Here is a 20,771-nt window from a genome sequence, read left to right as displayed (position 1 = left end):
AGGAATCAAGTCTCTTGTCAGATGCCTTACGACTCACGTTTAATGTCTCATATCTCATGTCTCTTTATCGCTATTTCAGGTTTCAGGTTTTAGGCTCAGATTACAAGCCTCAGATCTTTTATTCTTTTGCTAATTCCCGAAAACCGTTCAAAAAGCCTTGTAAAAACCGTGTTAAAAAACTTTTGTCTATTTTAATCAGTGATGTTATGTAAATTGATGTAAGAAAGGATTTCAAAATCAAAATTTTTGATTATATTAGTCTGAAAATCATATTGCCGGTGCAACCGAAGTAATGACGTCGGCCATTGAACTGTAATAGGAACCGACACCCTGAAGCATAAACAAAATACTCTCGCCCAAGCAAGAACTGTTCTTTTGTTACCTCTTTTGAGTCCACTGTGCGTCACAACACAAATAGTTCTTCACAGGCGAATTAAAGACAACGACGACGTCTCTTGTTATGCTGGCTTGTCTTGTTGGATAGGATGGAATGGAATGGAGTGCATCCGTACTGAGACTGAGTGTGTAAAGTTGAGCAAAACATGTAGGGACACACGTTTGCATGTGTTCTGGTGTGTGTTGGTGGCCAACTTACCGGTGCCGGGGCCCGGAACAGCCAGCCAAGTGCAATCCAAGTCAATCTGCTCGTTTGCCTGCCAGCCAGGCCAGGCTAGACAGATATCAACAAAATTGTAGTAAGGCATTAGTCGCTCAAGCCACCTCGTACCGAGCAGATCGATGTTGGTCGTCGTCGTCGTCGTCGTCGAGTAGCGATCAAGAGAGCGGTGCGCAAGTTCGCTTTCATTTCCGGTCCTCCTGCTGCATTCTTTAGTAACGGTGTTGTTGTTGTTTTCGTTCTAGCTGATTGTTACGATTTTTTTTTACTCGATCATCAATCTGTGTATAAATAAAAGATTCTTTCCGATCGAGACCGGCGCGGCGCGATTTTGATTGTAGCTCTCTTCATACAGGTTGAGCCGTTCCTGTTCCGCGTTGTTTTGAAATAAACGTTGATTGTTCTTCGAGTTAAGTTCGCTTGATAGGTATATCAACCTACGGACGTAACGACTTCGTAATGTAAACGTTGTGTGATCGCTCCTGCTACACTTTACGCTGATTCATCTGTTCTACATTGTGCGTAGATTGCACGCTTAGCAGAGATTTACGATCGTTTCGCGATCAACTATCAGACATAGTTGAAATTCCGAGATTTCTAGAAGAATCGCTCGGTGCTGCTGTGGGGAAAAATAACTATTCGATGCATCTGCTTTCGGCTGTTTACTTTCGAAGCTCGAAGAGTATCGAATATTGTGTGGAAAACAGGCCCTCGGAGGAAAATCGGTTAGCAGACTGGTGAAGGTGCCTCATCATAGTCATAGTCGTAGGGTTTCACTCAACCGAAAGTGAATTTCGACTTGGCTAGAAGCGATTATTATTTGCCTTAGTTTACTTTCGGTCTGACTGGCTGTGCTCTTATACAAGGAAAGCGTTCCATGCAAAAGTGCCAAGATAAATAGTGCCGGTGAATCGTTGCACTTGTGTTTTGTGTTAGTGTTTTTGTGGCTTGATTGAGTGCACCTACCGAGTCCGGGGAGGTGGCCGGAAGCAATTTACGTTACGGTTTTTTTTTGTACCAACCATATCGGAAACCTCTCTTCGGTAAGGTGTTTATCGAATCCGAAGAATTTGAGAAATCGCATGCTTCCATCACTAATAGAAGAAGTGCAACCAAATCATTGAGCTGCCTGCCTGCCTGCCTGACTGGGGACGAGGTTAACAACGGTTTAAGTTTCTCTATCAGCGAGTGCCGGTCTCAGTGTAATTACTGAAAAGCACCCATTCTACTCCGAAGATAATGTCCATCAACTATGTGTACAAAGTGAAGAAAGGCATCAACAAAGTGATATACGACAACCTCTACTTCAACTGCTCCATGTTCCGAAAAATGCACTACGAAGTAAGTATTTGTACTAATTGCTACTAATTTTGAAATTGTATTTCCTTGACCCTAAACATAATTTTATATCGATGGGCTGACGTTAAATCAATAAAGGACAATTACAAGAACATTTGAATCTTTACCCAGATTTGTATATCAAATCTGAATTGGCACTTTTTTTTGTCTAGAATTAAATAATCATTTAAAGATATTGTAGAAAGATACTCCTCAAAGGAATATCTAGTTTTTGGTACCGAAAGATTCTATTTTAAAAACAATATAAAATAGTTGTTATCATGAAGTTTTAGATAACTAAAGGAATAGAACACTTTCAAAATTCCTCCAGAAGTTCTCTAATAAGAGGTTTCCAGAGTGCACCAAAAAACTTTCAAAAATCTACTGAGCTCATCCCTCAATTCTACGTGGTTTTAAACAACAACAATTTTATTGTTCAACTATTCCTAAATAGTCATATAGCGTTATTGAGTTGTTACGGAATAAGATTGTTCATTTTCAAGCGTAATGTCATCAAAAGGACATATGGAAAACATTATAAAATCTTAATGGCCCCTAACAAAATATAACGAATATTCGTTTTACCGAATAGCTGAAAAGATCAATGGAAAAAAGGCAAAAAAGTTACACATATGCCTCAAATTGTCGTTTGCAAATGCAAATTTTGCAACTCGCCGTCTTTTGCATTTTCTGACGACGTATAATTTGAAGTTTTTATGTTCCAAAAGTTAGAACGATACATGAACTCGTAGAGGAACTAGAAGCATTTTCGTGAGACTAAAAAAATCGTGATTTATTGTAAGTTACAAGAGACTTGATTTTTTTTTACTAAAGGAGACTTGATCCTTAATTCAGAGTACCCTGACCCTAGGCAAAAATGTAATAAAATCCGAAGATAAAAGGTCCGTTGACTATTATTTGTCATATTAGTTCTCATTTCACAGTTTGTAAGTATCAGACAAAGAGATATCTAAAAGTTTGTCTACTATTCTTGGGTCCATGGCCGTTGGTGTTTTGAGGGTTAAACTACCCCCATGAAGGTCCAAAAAATGTCAAGCAAAATGTTCTTCTCTAAACTCAAAATTTTTAATTTATAATAAAATTTTGATAAACGACTAAAGTTAATCAAAAGTAGCAATCTTAAAACTAAGATCAGGGACCGAATGTCAAAAAGGTCCTTAATTAAAAAAAAAAAGAACTAAGACCAAAATTTCTTAATCTTACCTCAGGTCCAAAATTCTACTATAGATTTAAAAAAAATTAATTAAATTTATTGTTGATTAACATTATTCATATTGAAAATCCTAAAAAAAAAAATTAAAGCTGAATGTATCGAGAAAACGAAAACGGAATTAGTATAACTTTTTTTTACTATTTTTTATGTAAGCATTTTCCAAGCAAAAATGTTCTAGGAACAATTTTGTCACCAAAAACACACTTCACTTCAAAAAAATTAGTACCTAGTCTTTGATGCAAAACACCGATTTTTAAGGACTTTTTGGCTCTAAGGTCGTTTCCTGAAGACCATAAAAACCAAAACTCAAATTTAAAAAGCATCTGTCAGCAGACATTAGAACGATATCAAAATGGTATAGTTTATGAAAATGAGTTTAGTAGTTTTGATTTTATGACCAAAACAATCATCCGGGTCTATACACCCAAAATTCAGCCTCTATGCCAATCGTGAGTAATCAATAACATATCATCATTGGCATAGGAACAAAATGCGATCGGGGATGATTTGATTTGCGATTGCCGGCATTAACCTCCCAGCACAACTGCATTGCGTATGTCTGAAAGAAACAAAATAAAAACGTTTTCACGTTCCTCCCTATCACATCACAAGACGAAGGAGGATGGTAATAAATACCGGCCAATACCAGGCAGCCAGCGAACCAATGTTGCCAGATCTACGGATGTCTACGGATTTTAAGCATTTCTACGGAGATCGATGGTCAAAATCTACGGATAATCGAAAAAATTTCTGCGGATAAACGAAAATTCTACCTGGCGACAAAAAAAGGTCATCAAGTTTCATTTTGTCCAAATCAGTATCTACATATTTCGATTTTCATCAAACTTGAGCAGTTTGCATCATGCAACTAGCATTTGATCAGCTTTGCACAATGCTTTTGAGATGCAACATAGCTCTAAATCAGAATGACAAATGCTATATTTTCTAAGCATTAGAGCACACAAGCTTGCTTTAATGCTTTTTAGCACTATGTAAGCACTACAGTGGCATGAGGCCAAAGCACATTAGCATTGATTGCTGCTCAATTAATGGAAATTTAGGGCACCGGTTGCCAGAAATTTGATTCGAATAGGGCTATTCTTCAAAGATTTAACGCGGTCCTGATAGGTCCACATGCAGAGTTATACTGAAAAATATCCTAGCCATGGATGTCATGTGTTTGATTCTAGGTCATCTTCAGCCGGACAATAAAAAAATATCATGTAGAAAATTTAACCAGAGAGATCCCCTCCCAAATATCAACATAAGCCAAATTCAGTATCATGGCAGAAAAATGGAGCCAAACAAAAATCGATTTTTTTCGCATGGTTATACCTCATTTAAACGCCATATTTACATTTTTACAGGATTTTGCCCGCTAACGCTATAACATCCACCGACAATACAGTGCTTTTATAAGGTTATACTGGTTTCTGCACTAAAGCAACAACTAATTTCGCCAAACCTGGCTCACAGGGCTTATATGATGCACAGAATAAAGCTCTATAGCTGACGTTAGAGCTGCATAGGTGATAGTTTTTAGTGCTTATGGTTACTTGGGTAGTGCTTTCATTTTCGGCATAGTACACTTATCAGCGCATTTTGGCACAGAGATTTGCTAAATTGGCATTGGATTTTTGCAACCTCTTCTACGGGTGTATGACCCTAACGGCTAATTGTCCTTTTTTCTGGGTGACTCTGGTTACCCTATTCAGAAAACTTTTATCTTATTTCAATCGCCGCTGGGATATATCCTTATTTAATTTTTGGCATTTCGGCGAGTTATCATAACTCACCGAAATGCCAAAAATTAAATAAGAAGGATTAAAAAATTTTAAAGCTCCTCACTTTAGGAAAAGTCAGAAAATTTCATGTATCTAGCTTTGACCGTACCTGAGATATCGTTTTGAAAAAGTACAGTTCGGGTCATATATAGATCCTAGCCGCAAAAGGTGGTTTAAATGTAGAGGAAACTTTTTTTCTTCTGAAAAGTTACCTCGATTTCGCTTTTGTTTTTCAATGGTTTAACATATCATTTAAAATTGATTAAAAAAGCTGGATATGCGGCCTCGAATTTTCAACTTTTCTATCGTATCATTACTTTTGAAATTTTCAATAGTAGGTACACAAATTCAAAAAATATTAAGGTTTATATTTTCCGGGTTTCCAAGTTTCAAACTCATGTCTTGTCTGTGTAAAAATTTGAATAAATCATTTTCAGCTTTACTTTACCATGTTTTTTAACGACTGTTACTTGAATTTAATGTGATTTTTTCGGCTTTCAGTCAGTTCAAATAGCAAAAACGACTATTTATTTAACGTTCCAACGTTTCAATCCATATAGGATCGTCATCAGGGACTGTAAAATTTATTGTGTGTAAAAAAATTTCAAAAAGTCTTCACAGAATTAACCGATTCTTACCTAAAATGTGTCGTATTTCTTGTCAGGTTTGATTCGGCTGATCGGATAAAGCTGTCATTTGTGTCTGTTACAATATTTTGTGATTAATTTGTGAATCTAGTGTTTTTGTAGTGCTGTTCGACTTACTGTGTAAAATCCGTACTTCCTCCTATTTTCTGGATTATATTTCCGCAGCATCGATTTTCCACAGTCACTACCTTCCACTTTTTGTTTTGCTTTGATCTTTTATAACTAGTCTGTGCTATTGTTTTCTGAGTGTTGTTGGATTTGTGTTTCTGTGTTGGTGGTTTTATGTTTTTGGTTTATTTTTCGTATGTGTTGGATGGTTTTAAAAATGTTTGCGTATGATGTATGTATGTTTTCGGTGTCTTTTTTTTAGGTTTATTGCATGTGTTGTTGTTTTAATGTGGCAACACTCCAGAATCAACAATTTGTTTTCGTTGTCACATCTGTCGATGATATCCGCTTTATCGATGTCGAACAGATGATCCATAGCTATTTCATGTTCCAGTAAAGCTGTTTGTTGGCGAAGTTGTTGAATTGCGTAATCCTGTTTCGTGTATCCGATGTTCCATAATCGCTTGAGTTCGTTTGTTTGAGTCCTGTGTTGTGAAATCCGTTGTTTCAGTTTCCTCGTAGTGCATCCAATGTAGCATGCCTCGCAGTGTTCTGTTTCTTGTGTTTCCTCCTTCCTGCTTTACTTTACGAAAAAAGTATGATTTTAAAACTGCGTCGTTCCACGTTATTATGTAGAACATCGAAAATTGAGATCCGTTGTAGTAGAATAAGAGTGGCCAGCGAGTTTCCATTTCAAATTAACGGTTTTTCCCGGTTTTACCTCGTAAGATTTTATGTTTTTCACGATTTTTGGAATAGACTGCTTAATACCTTTTACAAGATTTATTGATTGAACAAACCTAGGGTTTAAAAAAACCGGAAATGACCCCAACTCGACTCAGTTTAGTAATGCGTTTTGCATGGTATTTAGAACTGAAGTCATCACAAAATTGTTGAATTCCTTTGCATAATGAATTAGAAAAAACACACGAACATTTTTGCTTAGGTTTCATAATGCCAGACTGTACCAAACACATGTCTGTTTGACCCCCTGTTGATGATAATTTTTTGCTGATTCCAGTGCTCATTTCGAACAGCGGAAACGCGTTTTTAGATTAGAACAGATTTGAGGTTGCTTGCTCATAACGTCAGCGAAACTAATTGCTCCAACATTAGAAACAAAACATCAGGTCAAGAAATATTTTTAGAACGATTTCGGTCCCCTTTAATTTAGGTTAAAGCGGAGACAAAAATCTGATGACAAACCGCAACTTCTTACTAAACCCTCTCGGGCCGCAACTCGTGCTTGGGCGGTTATCGATCTGGATCAGTCTCAGGTTTATTTATACACGTGGTTTCTGAAGCGTGTATGCTTAAGGTAGGCCAGACCTCTCTGTTCCTTTCATTCGTTAGTTTTGGCAATCGGAACACAACAGTCTATTTTTCGTTCGTTGAGATCGGATTTATGCTGTTAGTCAATACAGAAAGAGCGGAAAAATAAACAATCATGTGAGTAAGTTTGTCGAATTACGAGAAATGCATGGTTTTTGTATTATGAAAATAATTTAAAAGAGATTATGGATTCTGTTTTATTTTCAACCCTCAAGAAATTCTGATTTTTATGTGTATTGATTTTATGGAAGAAACAAATAATGAACAAAACAGAAACATTTAAATAACTTTTCAGAAAAATTTCTGGTAGCTGCATAGTGTTTTATATTTAGCCCAACACATTTATTCAGGTGTTCAAGAACGCCTGTCGCGTGCGACTTAGCAAGAATAATCGTATTTTAATAGCAAAACATGTCCATTTATTGAACCTTCTACCTAAGTACAGCCAGAACCGTATCAAACGTCTTGGTAATCACCCACAGGCTATTTTTTTATCTGGAAACAAACACATCTGATTGACTTATGCTTGGTTTGACGTAGCTTTTCCATTGGAAGCAAAATCATTGGCAGATGTTTTGCATCAATACTTAGAGTTTAGAGCCCCTCTCTCTCTTTCGTTCTACCGATGAAGTGTATCTACTTATATGTCGAGATATAAAATGAACAAATATTTTCCCACCAAGTTATGGCCCAGAAGCCTTGTTGTTTACCTATAATATCGAGAAACTCGACCCAACACGGGAAAGTAAGCGAATCGAAAAATTTATTGTGATCCGACGTTGGATATACTTATGTGTGTACCTAAGTAATGAGTCAAGCTCATGGATACAGACACGCTAAGTAACGTTCAAAATGCGGCTTCCGCGATGAGCGTCAACAACAAATGCGCATCAATACTTGTTTTTAAACTTTTGACGCATTTCCATTGAACGGTTTAATAGGTTTAAGATAATTACCATCAAAATCTAAAAAGTTTTCCTTGCGATTAGGACTCTTCCTTGACAAAATTCTACGTTAACAGACAATTCAACAAATACGGAGGTTTGTTTTGGGTCATCAGCACGATACAGTATATAGTATCGAATTGATACCCTTCTAGATAATAATTTGTCGTTATTGTTTACATAATCTAGGTTACGCAGCACGAGACATGGAGAAATGGCGGTAATTGTCATCGATGTTTATGTTACAGTAATGGGTACACTTAGTGCTCAACGTACCTAAATCATACCACCAGCAACTAGCTGATAACCACCACCAGCTTTAACGTTTTTCTTCTAGAAATAAACTTTAAATTGACCGTATCTTTCAGACAACAGCACAAAACAAAATTCATTAGAGCCACACCTCTCAGTCAGTCGTCTTAACGTAGAGTCTCGAAAGAAGTGAAAAGTGAACATCGTACCAAGTGCCTATATACCTGTGTATTTCTGGCGTTCTTTTCCAATTGGTCTTATGTGTTTAAATTTAAAAACGTTTGAGTACCATGCAAATTCACATCATAGTCGTACTCTGTTTGAAATCTCATCCAAGTTCGAAACCGTAGACACTTTTCTCATAGAAACATGTCTACAATGTAATTCTCTGCTGTCTCTACAATTCCTTGAAGAAAGAAGGGAGGATGGGTTGGGGAAAAAGTACGATGCAGTCTTTAGGGTTAACCTTCCGCATATTTGCCGCGAACTGTTATCTATCGGTACCTACCTACAGACAGAGCTACACAAGATAAGTTGAGAGTAGGGGCCGTCTCGTGTCTAACTGGTTGTTTCCCCAGCTGTTGTTCGGTACTCAACTCGACATCACGTAAGCAAGCAGTAGCGAATTAGATGTTATGTATAACATACTTTTTTTATCTATAAGATCAATTGTCTGTTTCATTTGAAAGAAGAAAAAACGAAAACGAATCTGCATTTGGTATTTCTTATCAATAAATTTGAGATTAACTAAAGCATGAAGAAAAATAAGCTTCTCCAAATTAAAACTAGACATTTTAAGTAATTCGACAAGGCATAGTATGTGGAATTCGGATCAGTGCACAGTTAGGGTGGCCCAAAATTGTACTTTGTCTGGGATGTTGGGGGCTCAAGCTTCAAATGATAGCCTTAGGGTGTAAGAAACAATATTTTATATGGCGGCGGCTCAGAAAAATGATGTTTAGAGGTCGCACTGGTTCGATTTTTGGAAAAAAGCCATTTTTTCGACATTTTGTCCTAATAACATTTTCAGATCTTGGAAAAGTATCAAACATGTAACTCTAATACTTTTTAAATTTTCTTTATAATGTAAGTTTTAAACTAAAAATTTATTGGGACTGTTTTGGACTCTCAATTTGTATGTATGATTTTTTTAAAGTACGCAATACTATGAATTTTTGTAAAAAAAAATAATTAAAATTAACAAAAAAGTGTACTTTGGATTAAGATTTTTAATCAGTATTGAATTCAAAAGATGCGCGACGTTATAATGTCCAACTTTGCAGAAGAAAGTGTATAGCTATGATTTGTCGTTCCAAAGTAATTCAAGTTTCACTGTGGAAAAAAGTCACAATTTTCAAATTTTTGCTAAGAATTGCTCTATATTATGATGTTGATGAGTTTCGAGCAATCTAAGAACCAAATAAACTCCTGATATCAAATTTTTTCATCCTTTTATCGATCCTTAAATCACCAGAAAGAACCATTCCAAGTTTCTAGATTTTTTATTGATTGAAGGTCGTGTTACCCATACTTGGGTGACGGTTTGGTGAATGTGTTATGGCTACAACCACTAAATAAATTTAAAATAAAAATCTAGAAACTAGTCATGGTTGTTTCTGCTGATTGAAGGATCGATAAAAGGATGAAAAAGTTTGATATCAGAAGTTTAGATTGCTCAAAACTCATTCACATCATAATATAGAGCAATAGCGCAAGTTTGAAATTAGTGACTTTAAGACTTTTTTTCACTCAGAAAAACTTGAATAACTTTTTAACGACAATTAATAGCTATACACTTTCTTCTGCAAAGTTGCACATCATAACGTTGCGCATCTTTTGAATTCAATGTTGATTGAAAATGTTAATCCAAAGTACAAATTTTTTTTTCACAAAAATTAATAGTATTGCGTAATTTAAAAAATCATACATACAAATTGAGAGTCCAAAACAGTCCCAATAAATTTTTAGTTTAAAACTTACATTATAAAGAAAATTTAAAAAATATTAGAGACACATGTTTGATACTTTTTCAAGATCTGAAAATGTTATTAGGACAAAATTTGGAAAAAATGGCTTTTTTCCAAAAATCGAACAAGTGCGACCTCTAAACATCATTTTTCTGAGCCGCCGCCATATAAAATATTGTTTCTTACACCCTAAGCTATCATTTGAAGCTTGAGCCCCCAACATCCCAGACATAGTACAATTTTGGGCCACCCTAAGTGCACAGTGGTCAAAAATGTGGAAAACGTGATCGTTGCATATAACTGTTTTGTTTTACATTTTTGTTTACATCTTTTAGGTGTCTTCGAAGAAGTTATAGAATGAGCTCTATAAGAAAATGTTTGGAATTTTTTTATTAATCCTTCTGATAAAAAATCAAACTTCTAAACCGTAGGTCCAATCCCTTTGCTGTCTTCGACAAACTTATTTGAAATGCACAAGTTCTGAAACCTTCTCTTGAACGTCGAGTTCTAAAATATTTATCTTTTTAGTTAAAATGTAAAATATGAAATTAACCTTTAAATATCAGTTTTTTTATCATAACTTTTTTCTGGTAATTTTAAAATTTTCAAAATATTCTTCAAAATTGTTTAAATAAACCAAATACATATTATTATCAAACAGACAAAACCTTGATGATCAATTTGCATATAGTGCGAGCTGCTGAAAGTTGCCGATTGCTTGTAACATTGATGCTGAAATAGCACTATTTTTATGCATTTTCTCAACATAACTTTGAAACAGACACGTTTGAAATTGCTGCGGAAGTTTTGTAATTCCAGGTGCCCATTTACAAAAATCAAACTAAATGATGCTACAAAACTATACAGGATATACAATCGACTTTGCTATCGCCTTTATGTAAATCGCACTCATAGTAAACTTCAGCGTAATCCAAAACAGTTCTGGAAATTTGTAAACTCCAAACGGAAAGAATCCGGTCTTCCTGCGATACTCCAATTAAATAGTAGATTTGCTAAGTCACCTGATGAAAAAAGCAACCTTTTTACAACGCACTTCTCCAGTATCTTTTCAGTCGAATCGCCAACTGCCGATCAATTAAACGCTGCCGTCACGCGATTACCCATTGATGTTCTGGATCTGGATGTTTTTGCTATTAGTGAGGAAATGGTCTCAGAGGCTATCATTAATTTGAAGTATTCCACTTCATTCGGACAAGATGGAATACCAGCGTGCGTATTGAAAAAATGTCACAATTCACTGATAAAACCTCTTACCCACATCGTTAATCAGTCCCTGGTACAACAGAAATTCCCTTCCATCTGGAAAAAATCGCATATGAGTCCAGTCCACAAAAAAGGCGACAAACAAGATGTTCTTAATTACAGAGGTGTCACATCGCTAGCTGCATGCTCAAAGGTATTGGAGAGGATCGTCAACGATGTTATGTTCTCAGCTTGTCGGAACTGGATCTCTGATAATCAGCATGGATTTTTCCCTAAACGATCGGTAACTTCAAATCTAACAGTTTTTACATCCTTCTGTATATCGAAAATGGATGGCGGCAAACAAATCGATGCTATTTAAACAGATATATCAGCTGCATTCGATTCAGTGAACCATGTAATCCTCCTGAAAAAATTGCAACGCTTAGGATTTCCGAAAGACTGTGTGCATGGATAAAAAGTTATCTAACGAATCGCCGATTAGCTGTTAAAATTAGTTCTGCTGAATCCTTTGATTTCATTCCAAACTCTGGCGTACCACAAGGCAGCAATCTGGGTCCATTATTGTTTACGCTGTTCTGTAATGATATAAATTTGCTACTCATGGGATGTGGCGTTCTCCAGTATGCGGACGATCTAAAAATATATTTAGTTATAAACAGTCTAGCTGATTGTTACGCGTTACAACGCTTCCTGGACATAGTAGTGAGCTGGTGTGCCTGTAATTTATTGGTTTTGAGCGTTTCGAAGTGCTGTATTATAACATTTGGGCGCAGGAAACATCCGTTCTTGTATAATTACAGTATACTGGGTGAGCAGTTGCATCGTGTGGAGGAAATAAAGGATCTTGGCGTCTTATTGGAAAGTCGTATGACTTTTAAACGTCATTACTCTGTGGTACTTGAAAAGGCAAACCGCATGCTGGGATTCATCATACGTTTGAGTAAAGAATTCACCGATCCGATCTGTTTGCGAGCTCTGTAATGCTGCCTGGTTCGATCAATACTGGAATCGGCGAACCTGGTATGGTGGCCTTTCGATGCTGCTTGGATTACGCGTTTTGAGGCGTTGAATTGCCTGCGTTATGCTCTTCGTGAGCTACCCTGGGAGAATCCTTTAAACCTGCCACCTTATGCTCATCGTTGTGCCCTGCTTGGTCTCCAGACGCTATCGAATCGTCATTCCATCGGCCAATCTCTATTCGTGGCAAAGATTTTACGGAACGAAATCGATTGCGCATGGCTGCTTTCCCGATGTAACATCTATGCACCAGAACGAACTCTTTGCAATCGAAATTGGCTCTCTCTGGAATCAAGAAGCACGCGCTATGGCAGCAACGACCCTCTACGTTCCGCAATAACATGCTTTTTACGTCATTTTACACACTTTGACTTTGATGTATCCATTTCAATTTTTAGACTTCGGATTGAATCTGACTTAAGCGCACAATTACGAAACTAAGAATGCCTATAATGTTATATACAAATAGTATTAAGTAGATCATTAAGACAACTATGTCAGATGATATTATTTTCAATAAACAACAAAAGCCTTCATTTTACATGCTGACAATGTTCAACAACAATATTTAATTTGTTTATTTAAACAATTCCGCAAAATGTTTTGAAGATTACCAGAAAAAAGATATGATAAAAAAAACTTATTTTTAAAGGATGTTTTCATATTTTACATTTTAACTTAACTCCTTATAGAGCTCAATCTTTTGAAAAACTTTTCTAGACACCTACACCCAAAATAATCTGCACGTAGCGGCAACGTGAAAAACTACATAGTTTTTATCCAATTGATTTTCACGTAGATGCTACGGTATGAACATGTAAACGCGTTGCTTTAAGAATCGGTGCCTAATGAACATCAAATACAATTTACGTGAATTTTTAGTGAGTACGACATGATGCGATAATGAAAGATTCGTGAAATTCGTTTAGTATTGCAACGTAATTAAGATTGATTCGCTCGTTGCTTTTGATTTTCTTTTTATTTTCAATTTAAAAAAACAAGAAGTTTCTTCAAAATGAACTTTATTCAAAATTCCATTTTGCACAATACAAACCGAATTTTACACCAACACTTAATCACAAAAAACAGCAACAATCCGCATTCCGTTCCTGGTTGGATTGTGTTATCCCGTAGAAATAAAATAAAAAGTTTAATAAATAAAAATGAATTTTCTGAATACTAAATAAGTTTCCTTTACCGGATCAGTCGAGGATTCGTTTTTTTATAATTCCTGGAAGGCACTCGGATTTACTTGGTCCGTCAGGAAGTCCGCAAACCTAACGCCAGCCAACCTTGCGCAAAGGGATGTTTCGTGGTCCGAAAAAAATAAAATAATTTCATTGGTGAGAAATTTCAATTTCACTATGTCCAAGACAACGGTAAATCTATTCGGCCACGAATCTCTAATATTGTGTCAACTAACCTTATAAATGATCCTGAGACAACTGAGCTATGATCATTTAGAATCCGGGCAGTTACAATCGTGTGTATTTTGAAAACTATTCATTTGATCGAAAAACTTTCTATGGAGGAAATGAAGGTGTTAATATGACATTTAATGTAAAAATATAAAAAATATATTTATCAATGATTTCAAGAAATAATCTAACTTTTTCATAAAATCTCTTTTTTATCTTTGCACACTTTTTTCAGTCATGATGTATTGATTTATTTTTTTACCACAGAAGCAAAACCTTTGCAAAATCATGATATTTTACACAAACTCACCTGGAAAAAGCAATTGGAATCTGGTTGGAACCTTTTCATGAGTAGGAATCTCGAAGAATTTGATCTCTTAAATCCGGTTTTAACATAATTTTTTTTTTGTCCATCAGAACACATCTGTCATATTGCGTAAAAACCGGATTCACAGATTGCGATCTTTGGAACTGATCATTATTAGTTATTTGCTTGGTGTCTACTAGTCAGGCAACACTTTTTGCCTGCCGGAAATGGATTTTTTGCATTATTTAAGGAGTCTGCATTCAGTTATCCCCAATAACCATAGACTTTTACCATATTTAAGATCAAGGGTTGCACTCCGATGGTTGGTTTGAACTTCGTGTGGATCCTAGAGTGGCTTCTTATACTTCTTAACCATTTGGTCCGAAAAAAAATCAGAAAAAAATCAACAGTTCATGGGCTTTCAAGTCAACAATGAAGAATTTTCGAGGCGCAAAATGCGTAAAAAGAGTAAATTTGTGCAAAATTATTTTTACCATGTCTTTTTGCATCGTAAATATCTCAAACACACGTTAACTTAAAAATCTATCAAAAATAGGCAAGATAGTCCTTTTCATAACCAACACAAGGCTACTAAAGTTTTGCATATCCCAGCTCTATTAACGTAGCTATCACCGAAATAAAGTGCCCGGATACTAAATGATCATAGCCTTACTAGCGAAAATTAAACACAACTTTCTCAACTGCTTTTTTCAAAAACGAACACAGTCTGCAGCATGGCCTTTTCTTATGAGAATTTGAGAAAAAAAAACTCGAAACCGATTTAAAGCAACCACTTAGATTTTACGTGAAATTCATGAGGCAATTATGTTGAAGTAAAGTAGTTACTACGTGGGCTCACTTGAAACACTGTGGTTACAACAAGATTGACGTAGAATCGATATGATGCAACCAAATGTTAGTTTATGTGAAAAATCCCGTAAAACTAATTTCTAAATTATTTTGGGAGTAGACACCTAGAAGATAAAATGAAAAACAAAAAAGTTATTGTCAATTGCTTGAATTCATAGACTTTTGCGAGAATCTTATTTGACAGATAAAAATCTCTTCATACGCACCGTTGCCGCTCTTTAGCGCAGATTGCACGGGGGTCTAACCGTGCAAATAATTTGCGCGCAGTAAAATCTGCTCACAGACCTATACATAGACAATGACACATTTCTATATGCTTATGTATTTGGATAAAATTTAATTAAAAATAATTGCGACTGATGTGTCAGTTAAAATAGTCAGTAATTCCTTAATTTTTTGTCTAATTTTTCAGTAATTTATCATTTATATAATTTATCGTTCACCCAGAATGTTTCACACGCATTATCGTACTACCCCAGATGGCAGCAGTGCAGTTTCGAAACTGCGAAAAACTCATTCAAAAAAAAATAGTGAGAATCGAACTCACTGCCAGTGTTCCGAAAATCACTCATTTTCAATGAATGTTCCTAATTGCACTTCGCAACTGAACGTACAGCGATCGGGTTTTGTTATTGATTGCTACTGGACTTATCGGACGTTCTATTCATCGCTAAAATACAGATCACCTCGCACGATGTTTGCTGTCAAAACAGTGCAGCACTATCATCAAATTGGAATCTCACCATTGAGCGATGCATACGGCGAATCATGTTGGGCTAGGATCAGGAGTAAATGGTTCAGGCAGTGAGCGAGTGATACATGTAACCGATCATTAGCAAATGTTGTTTGATTTTAAACATAGCCAATAAATAAATTTATATGATTTTACAGCTTTTTTTTACTACAGTAAGAATAAAATCAAACTGTAGTTGTGTTTATGATGGAAAGATGGTCACTTCCGCCGTCTTTTCAATTTCTAATCAGCCAGGCGGATACTGAGTGAGTGACATTCAGAATGGATCAGTTGGTATCTCACTCATCTCCGATATGCGATGTTTGCAAACCCGATGATTCTGAATGATGGGACTCGGTTGGCATTGCTGAGTAGAGCGCTGATCGAGATTGCATACCAGTCGGGCGAAGCAGTTGCGAGAGGCGCTATCCCATTATACAATCAGAATGTATCCAACAGGAAACGCATCCTGAGTGTTTGTTTTGATTGATTTTCGGAACATTGCTCACTGCAACATTCTGATCTCAGCTTGCTAGTGCGATATCTTACCCAGTGCACCATCTGAATCGGTTAGCAAACGAGGGTTTATTGTCATAGTAGACTGAGTCGATTTCGGGTCATTTTTGAATTTCTCAAACCTTAAGGTCTAAAACGTTTCCCTTTGGTTCAAAATTCATCCATGATTTTTTGCAGAATTTTTAAGTAAAGTTTACATGAGTAAATTTGAACTTTTAGGTTTTTATGGAAGAATTAAATACTTTGTACTATAAAAAATCAACATCATTTTTTGTTTTTTCTGTGACACCGAGCCTACTCTTGGTTTTTGTGCCAATTTATAAATTATTTATAGGAAATTTTCCGCTGAACAACTTTGTCAAAAACCATAACTTCAGATATTATTAGATAAAAAGTTATTAGGTGTTAAACGAGGGCATGTCATTTGGCATTGAAAACAATAAATTCAATTGACTTCACTGCGGGGTGCCTAGTGAGCTACTACTGACTGTTTTTTATGAAATATTCTCGAGGCATCAGCTGATTGTTTCCATCCTGCTTTGTCTTGTGGATATGGGATATGTTTTTTTTAGATATATGCAAAGCGGTTGCGCTGGGAGGACAATGCCAGTTATTACAATAAAGTCTGCTTCTTTTAATATTGGAACACAAACAATTGCGTGTAGTTCAGTCATTTATTAACGAATTCATAATTTGTTTTTCATACAAATGTAGCATTTTCTTTACTCTTTCATAAAAAAAAATTAAAAAAATTATTCATTGCTGTTTCGAAGAAATTCTCGTACTTTTCCCGTAATACGGCACATTAGGCGGCGCACACCCTTTTCGTCCACCGTTTTGGCGATTTGATTCCACCAGTTCTTCATTTGAGTCATGTTCCTAACAAGTTTTCCCTTTGCCTTAAGCCTCCGCTTCGTGATTGCCCAGTATTTCTCTATCGGCCGGAACTGGGGGCAGTTTGGGGGGTTGAGGTCCTTCGGTATTACGCTGACCCCGTTCGTTGCGTACCATTCCATAACCGTTTTGCTGTAATGGCAGCTTGCGAGGTCCGGCCAAAACATTACTGGACGGTCGTGGGCACCAATAAGCGGCAAAATCCGTTTCTGTAGGCACTCTTTTTTGTAGACTTCTGATGTCATTGTCTTGTCAGTGAGAAAGACTTTGGTTTTCTGTCCACAACTGCATATCCCCTGCCAAATCATGTACTTGCGGGCGAATTTATCCGCAAACACGAACTTAAATTTTGCAAGTACATCCCCCCCGAGCCGTCGCCAAATAAAATTTTTGACCTGGGATTTGCCCAAAGTCCGCCTTCACGTAGGTCTCATCGTCCATCAGAATACATCCGTCGAACTTGGTCAGCACTTGGTCGTACAGCTTTCGAGTACGGATTCTGGCCACATTGTTCTGCTTCAGCGTCCGATTTGGCTGTTTGCTGGCTCGGAATGACCTTATTCCTTCCCGGAGACGAATTCGTCGCACCGTACTGTGAGCGGCCTGGAACTTATTGGCCAAATCGCGGTCTGAAAGATTGGGATTCCTCTTGACGGCCTTGATGACTTTCCCACGCAGTTTCCGGTCGACAGTTCCACTCCGACGCTTCGAATGCGGCTTCCGAGCCGTCGTCAATGTTTCCTTGTACTGCTTGATAACACGCCATACGGTATTTCTGGGCATTTTAAGCTGTTTAGCTAGCTTCGATGCCGACAACAATGGATTTTCAAGAAAACTGTGCACAATTTGATCTCTCCGTTCGGCTTCCATGGCGGTTGTTTACAAAATGCTATCGTTTGGTGTTATGACATAAATACATGGTGAAAGGTAATGAATTTCCCGACACGTGGGTGAAAAAAGTTTCCAAATCCGTCCACTAGGAGCGCCACAATGAGCAAAAGAATTTTTTCCAATATTAAATGAAGCAGACTTTATTAGAAATGTTTTTTATGTCGGTCCGGCAAAGAATTTTATACCGATCATTCCACCTCCAAGGAAGTTCATTATTGGAGTTGAGTCTGATTTGTTAGTGTATTTTTAACATAAATCACTATAAGTTTTATAAAAACGAACACACACATATAGGATCTCAGTGAAACTTCATGTTTCTTTGAAGAGATCTAATTTTACTTAACACTAAGGCGTACATCTTTCAAGGATATCATGGCTAGCATCTTACAAATGCTAAAACCACCAGACCACAGAAAGAGCACTATATGTGCCGTGATCGGGATTCGATCTCATGGACTCAGGCTTAGAAGACTGGAATGCTATCCTCTAGGCCACGACCGGCGACAGTTTTTTTTTTTCAAATAGTTTTGATGTAAAAAGTTTCGCACGTACCTGAATTAATAATTTGTTTAACACTAGATTTCCGAACAAATTTGAAACATTAAGATAGTTTTAATTCTTGTTGTCTTTATTGTTTATATTATCTGTGGTGTTTGAAACTATATTTTGACTGAGAAACCGAAACGTCCACAATAAGACTTTGCTGTACGTCAGTAGAATATTCATTTCCGTATGTGAGTTAAAGAAAGGCAATGAATATATTTTTAATAAGAAAATTTCTTCCGATAAGATTTAACTAATGAAACTCATGAAAATTAACATGATACGAGAAATAATCCGTTACAATAAAACTAAACACGTCAATAAAAGTTTTCCTCAAAATAATAATCAGATCTTTGTAAGTGTCTTTAAAGGTTGGAAAACCTTCCCAAGTACAAAATTTGTAGGTCGCACAAAGCCATGGAGGCCAGATTTAAATTGTTTTACTTGTTTTCGTTTGATAAGACGTACCAAGAGATAAGTCGAACGTCAAAACACCAATAGTACGTTTAGGGGCGTGCGTGAGTTTAGGTATATGTAAAAGTTGGAAAACAAATTTGTAGATAAGAAGGGTGTCAATTAATGAATATTTACTACGGTTTATATCCAGTAGAGTTGTACCTAGAACTCAGAAATACGATCAGTGGAGCGTTATAAATTATGTGAACAAATTGATAATATATTAATTAGGAAAAATATCAATATAACAACCAAAAGTTTGAGAGGCCAAAAGGCTTTAGACGTCCTTTACAGGGTTGTTCGAACAAATGAGTCACTGCTTCGAGAAGATAAGGTGGGAATCAATGTGATGATTCATTTCGGTTGACGTTTGCGTTTGGTAGTCTTTTATTCTTTTTTTTTTTGCAAATTATTCGCTTATCAGTAACGCGAATCAATTCGGTCTTAACTTGATAATCCGTTGCGTAGACCGTGAATGTAATTGCTGATAACGTTTTTAACTTTATAATACTTCTTGTAGATAAACATGTTCACAATAATAGCATCACATACTGATTAATAAATTAACAATATTTATTTTATTTTTTATTTTTACAAGCTCACAATGAGGGACAAGCAAACTTAGAGATAAAAAAAGAAACCAAACCCGTTTCGTTGACATGCTTTTATCAAAGCATTATCTCACTCAAACTGTGACAATGTTACACAAATTTTGATTAGAGATAGCGTTGCATTTCGGTGCTCGGTAAGTACGCTCCAAAAAAAAACTCAAATTTCGTCTGGGATTACCCGTATAGGAGAATAGGGGGCAAACCTTACTGCGGTGATAATTGTTTATTGATGAAGCCGATAAGTGTTTGATTTCTTTTCTGTTACATAATACTTTTCTGCACGCGTCTGTTAGAATGCTCTATTATTACTTTTAATAACAGTTCGCGGGGAACTGCGATATACTATGAAGAATAGTTCGTTGTCTGAGGGAAAGGGTTATCATGTTTATTGACACTGATTCGAGCCGGCTGATTGCCGTTGTAGCTTGTTGATGTTTTCTTTTATTCATGTTTATTTTCCCTCTATATAAGGTAATAGAGTAAAACGTATAGCACTATTGTCACAAGCAAAGCTGTTAACTAGGAGTGCTCATTATGCCCTGGTCACTTAGTTAAGGTATTTTTTTTTAAATTTTGGATGTTCCAATGTAGACCAAAATTTTGTGGTTTGGCAATCAAAGCTTATATACCACACTATAAAATTTACCAACCAACTGAGAAGTTGGTTTTAACCAAAATACCCCTCATTCCCCTTGACGTTGTTTGATGGACGTAGTTTTCACACCTCCTTTATCGCTAGGGCATTAAACGCTGTTACCGTAGTCCTACGACTAGCTATAGGTATATGTTCCCCTAGGTATTGTCCCCCGCGGAAAAAATCACAGTATCGGAAAGATTTCCCGCGGAGTTGGTTTTCTTTCGCGTTTGCTCCGCGAATCATCGTCGTCGTCGCTGTCACTCGGTTCTGTGATGTATTGAATAACCAACCATGAAGCTTACTTTACGGTACGATTGGCCCAAAGGTGCCGATATACCCTACCGATTGGCGAATTTTGTGCGATGCAAGGCTAGTATTTTCTGATATCTATCTACCTACTTTCAGACCCGAATGACCTCTCAAGGTTAA

The 20,771-nt window shown here is 36.5% G+C and overlaps 1 protein-coding gene across 2 annotated transcripts in view; it reads left to right on the top strand.

Moving 5' to 3' along the window:
- The window catches only part of LOC129744106 (phosphatidylcholine:ceramide cholinephosphotransferase 1-like), an 85,920-nt gene that overhangs the window by 36,324 nt on the left and 28,825 nt on the right, over positions 1-20,771 (top strand). Inside the window, exon 1 of one of the 2 annotated variants that reach the window (XM_055736485.1) lies at positions 721-1,957. The exons of the other annotated variant lie outside the window; for it this stretch is intronic. Within the exon in view, the coding sequence (XP_055592460.1) occupies positions 1,856-1,957 (102 nt within the window). The 5' untranslated portion in view covers positions 721-1,855. Of the gene's footprint in view, positions 1-720; positions 1,958-20,771 lie in introns of those variants that run through there. 2 annotated transcript variants of the gene reach the window in all.

This window comes from Uranotaenia lowii, chromosome 2 (assembly GCF_029784155.1).
Source record: "Uranotaenia lowii strain MFRU-FL chromosome 2, ASM2978415v1, whole genome shotgun sequence".
Taxonomy (NCBI): domain Eukaryota; kingdom Metazoa; phylum Arthropoda; class Insecta; order Diptera; family Culicidae; genus Uranotaenia; species Uranotaenia lowii.
This window is presented reverse-complemented; position numbering and strand designations above follow the sequence as displayed.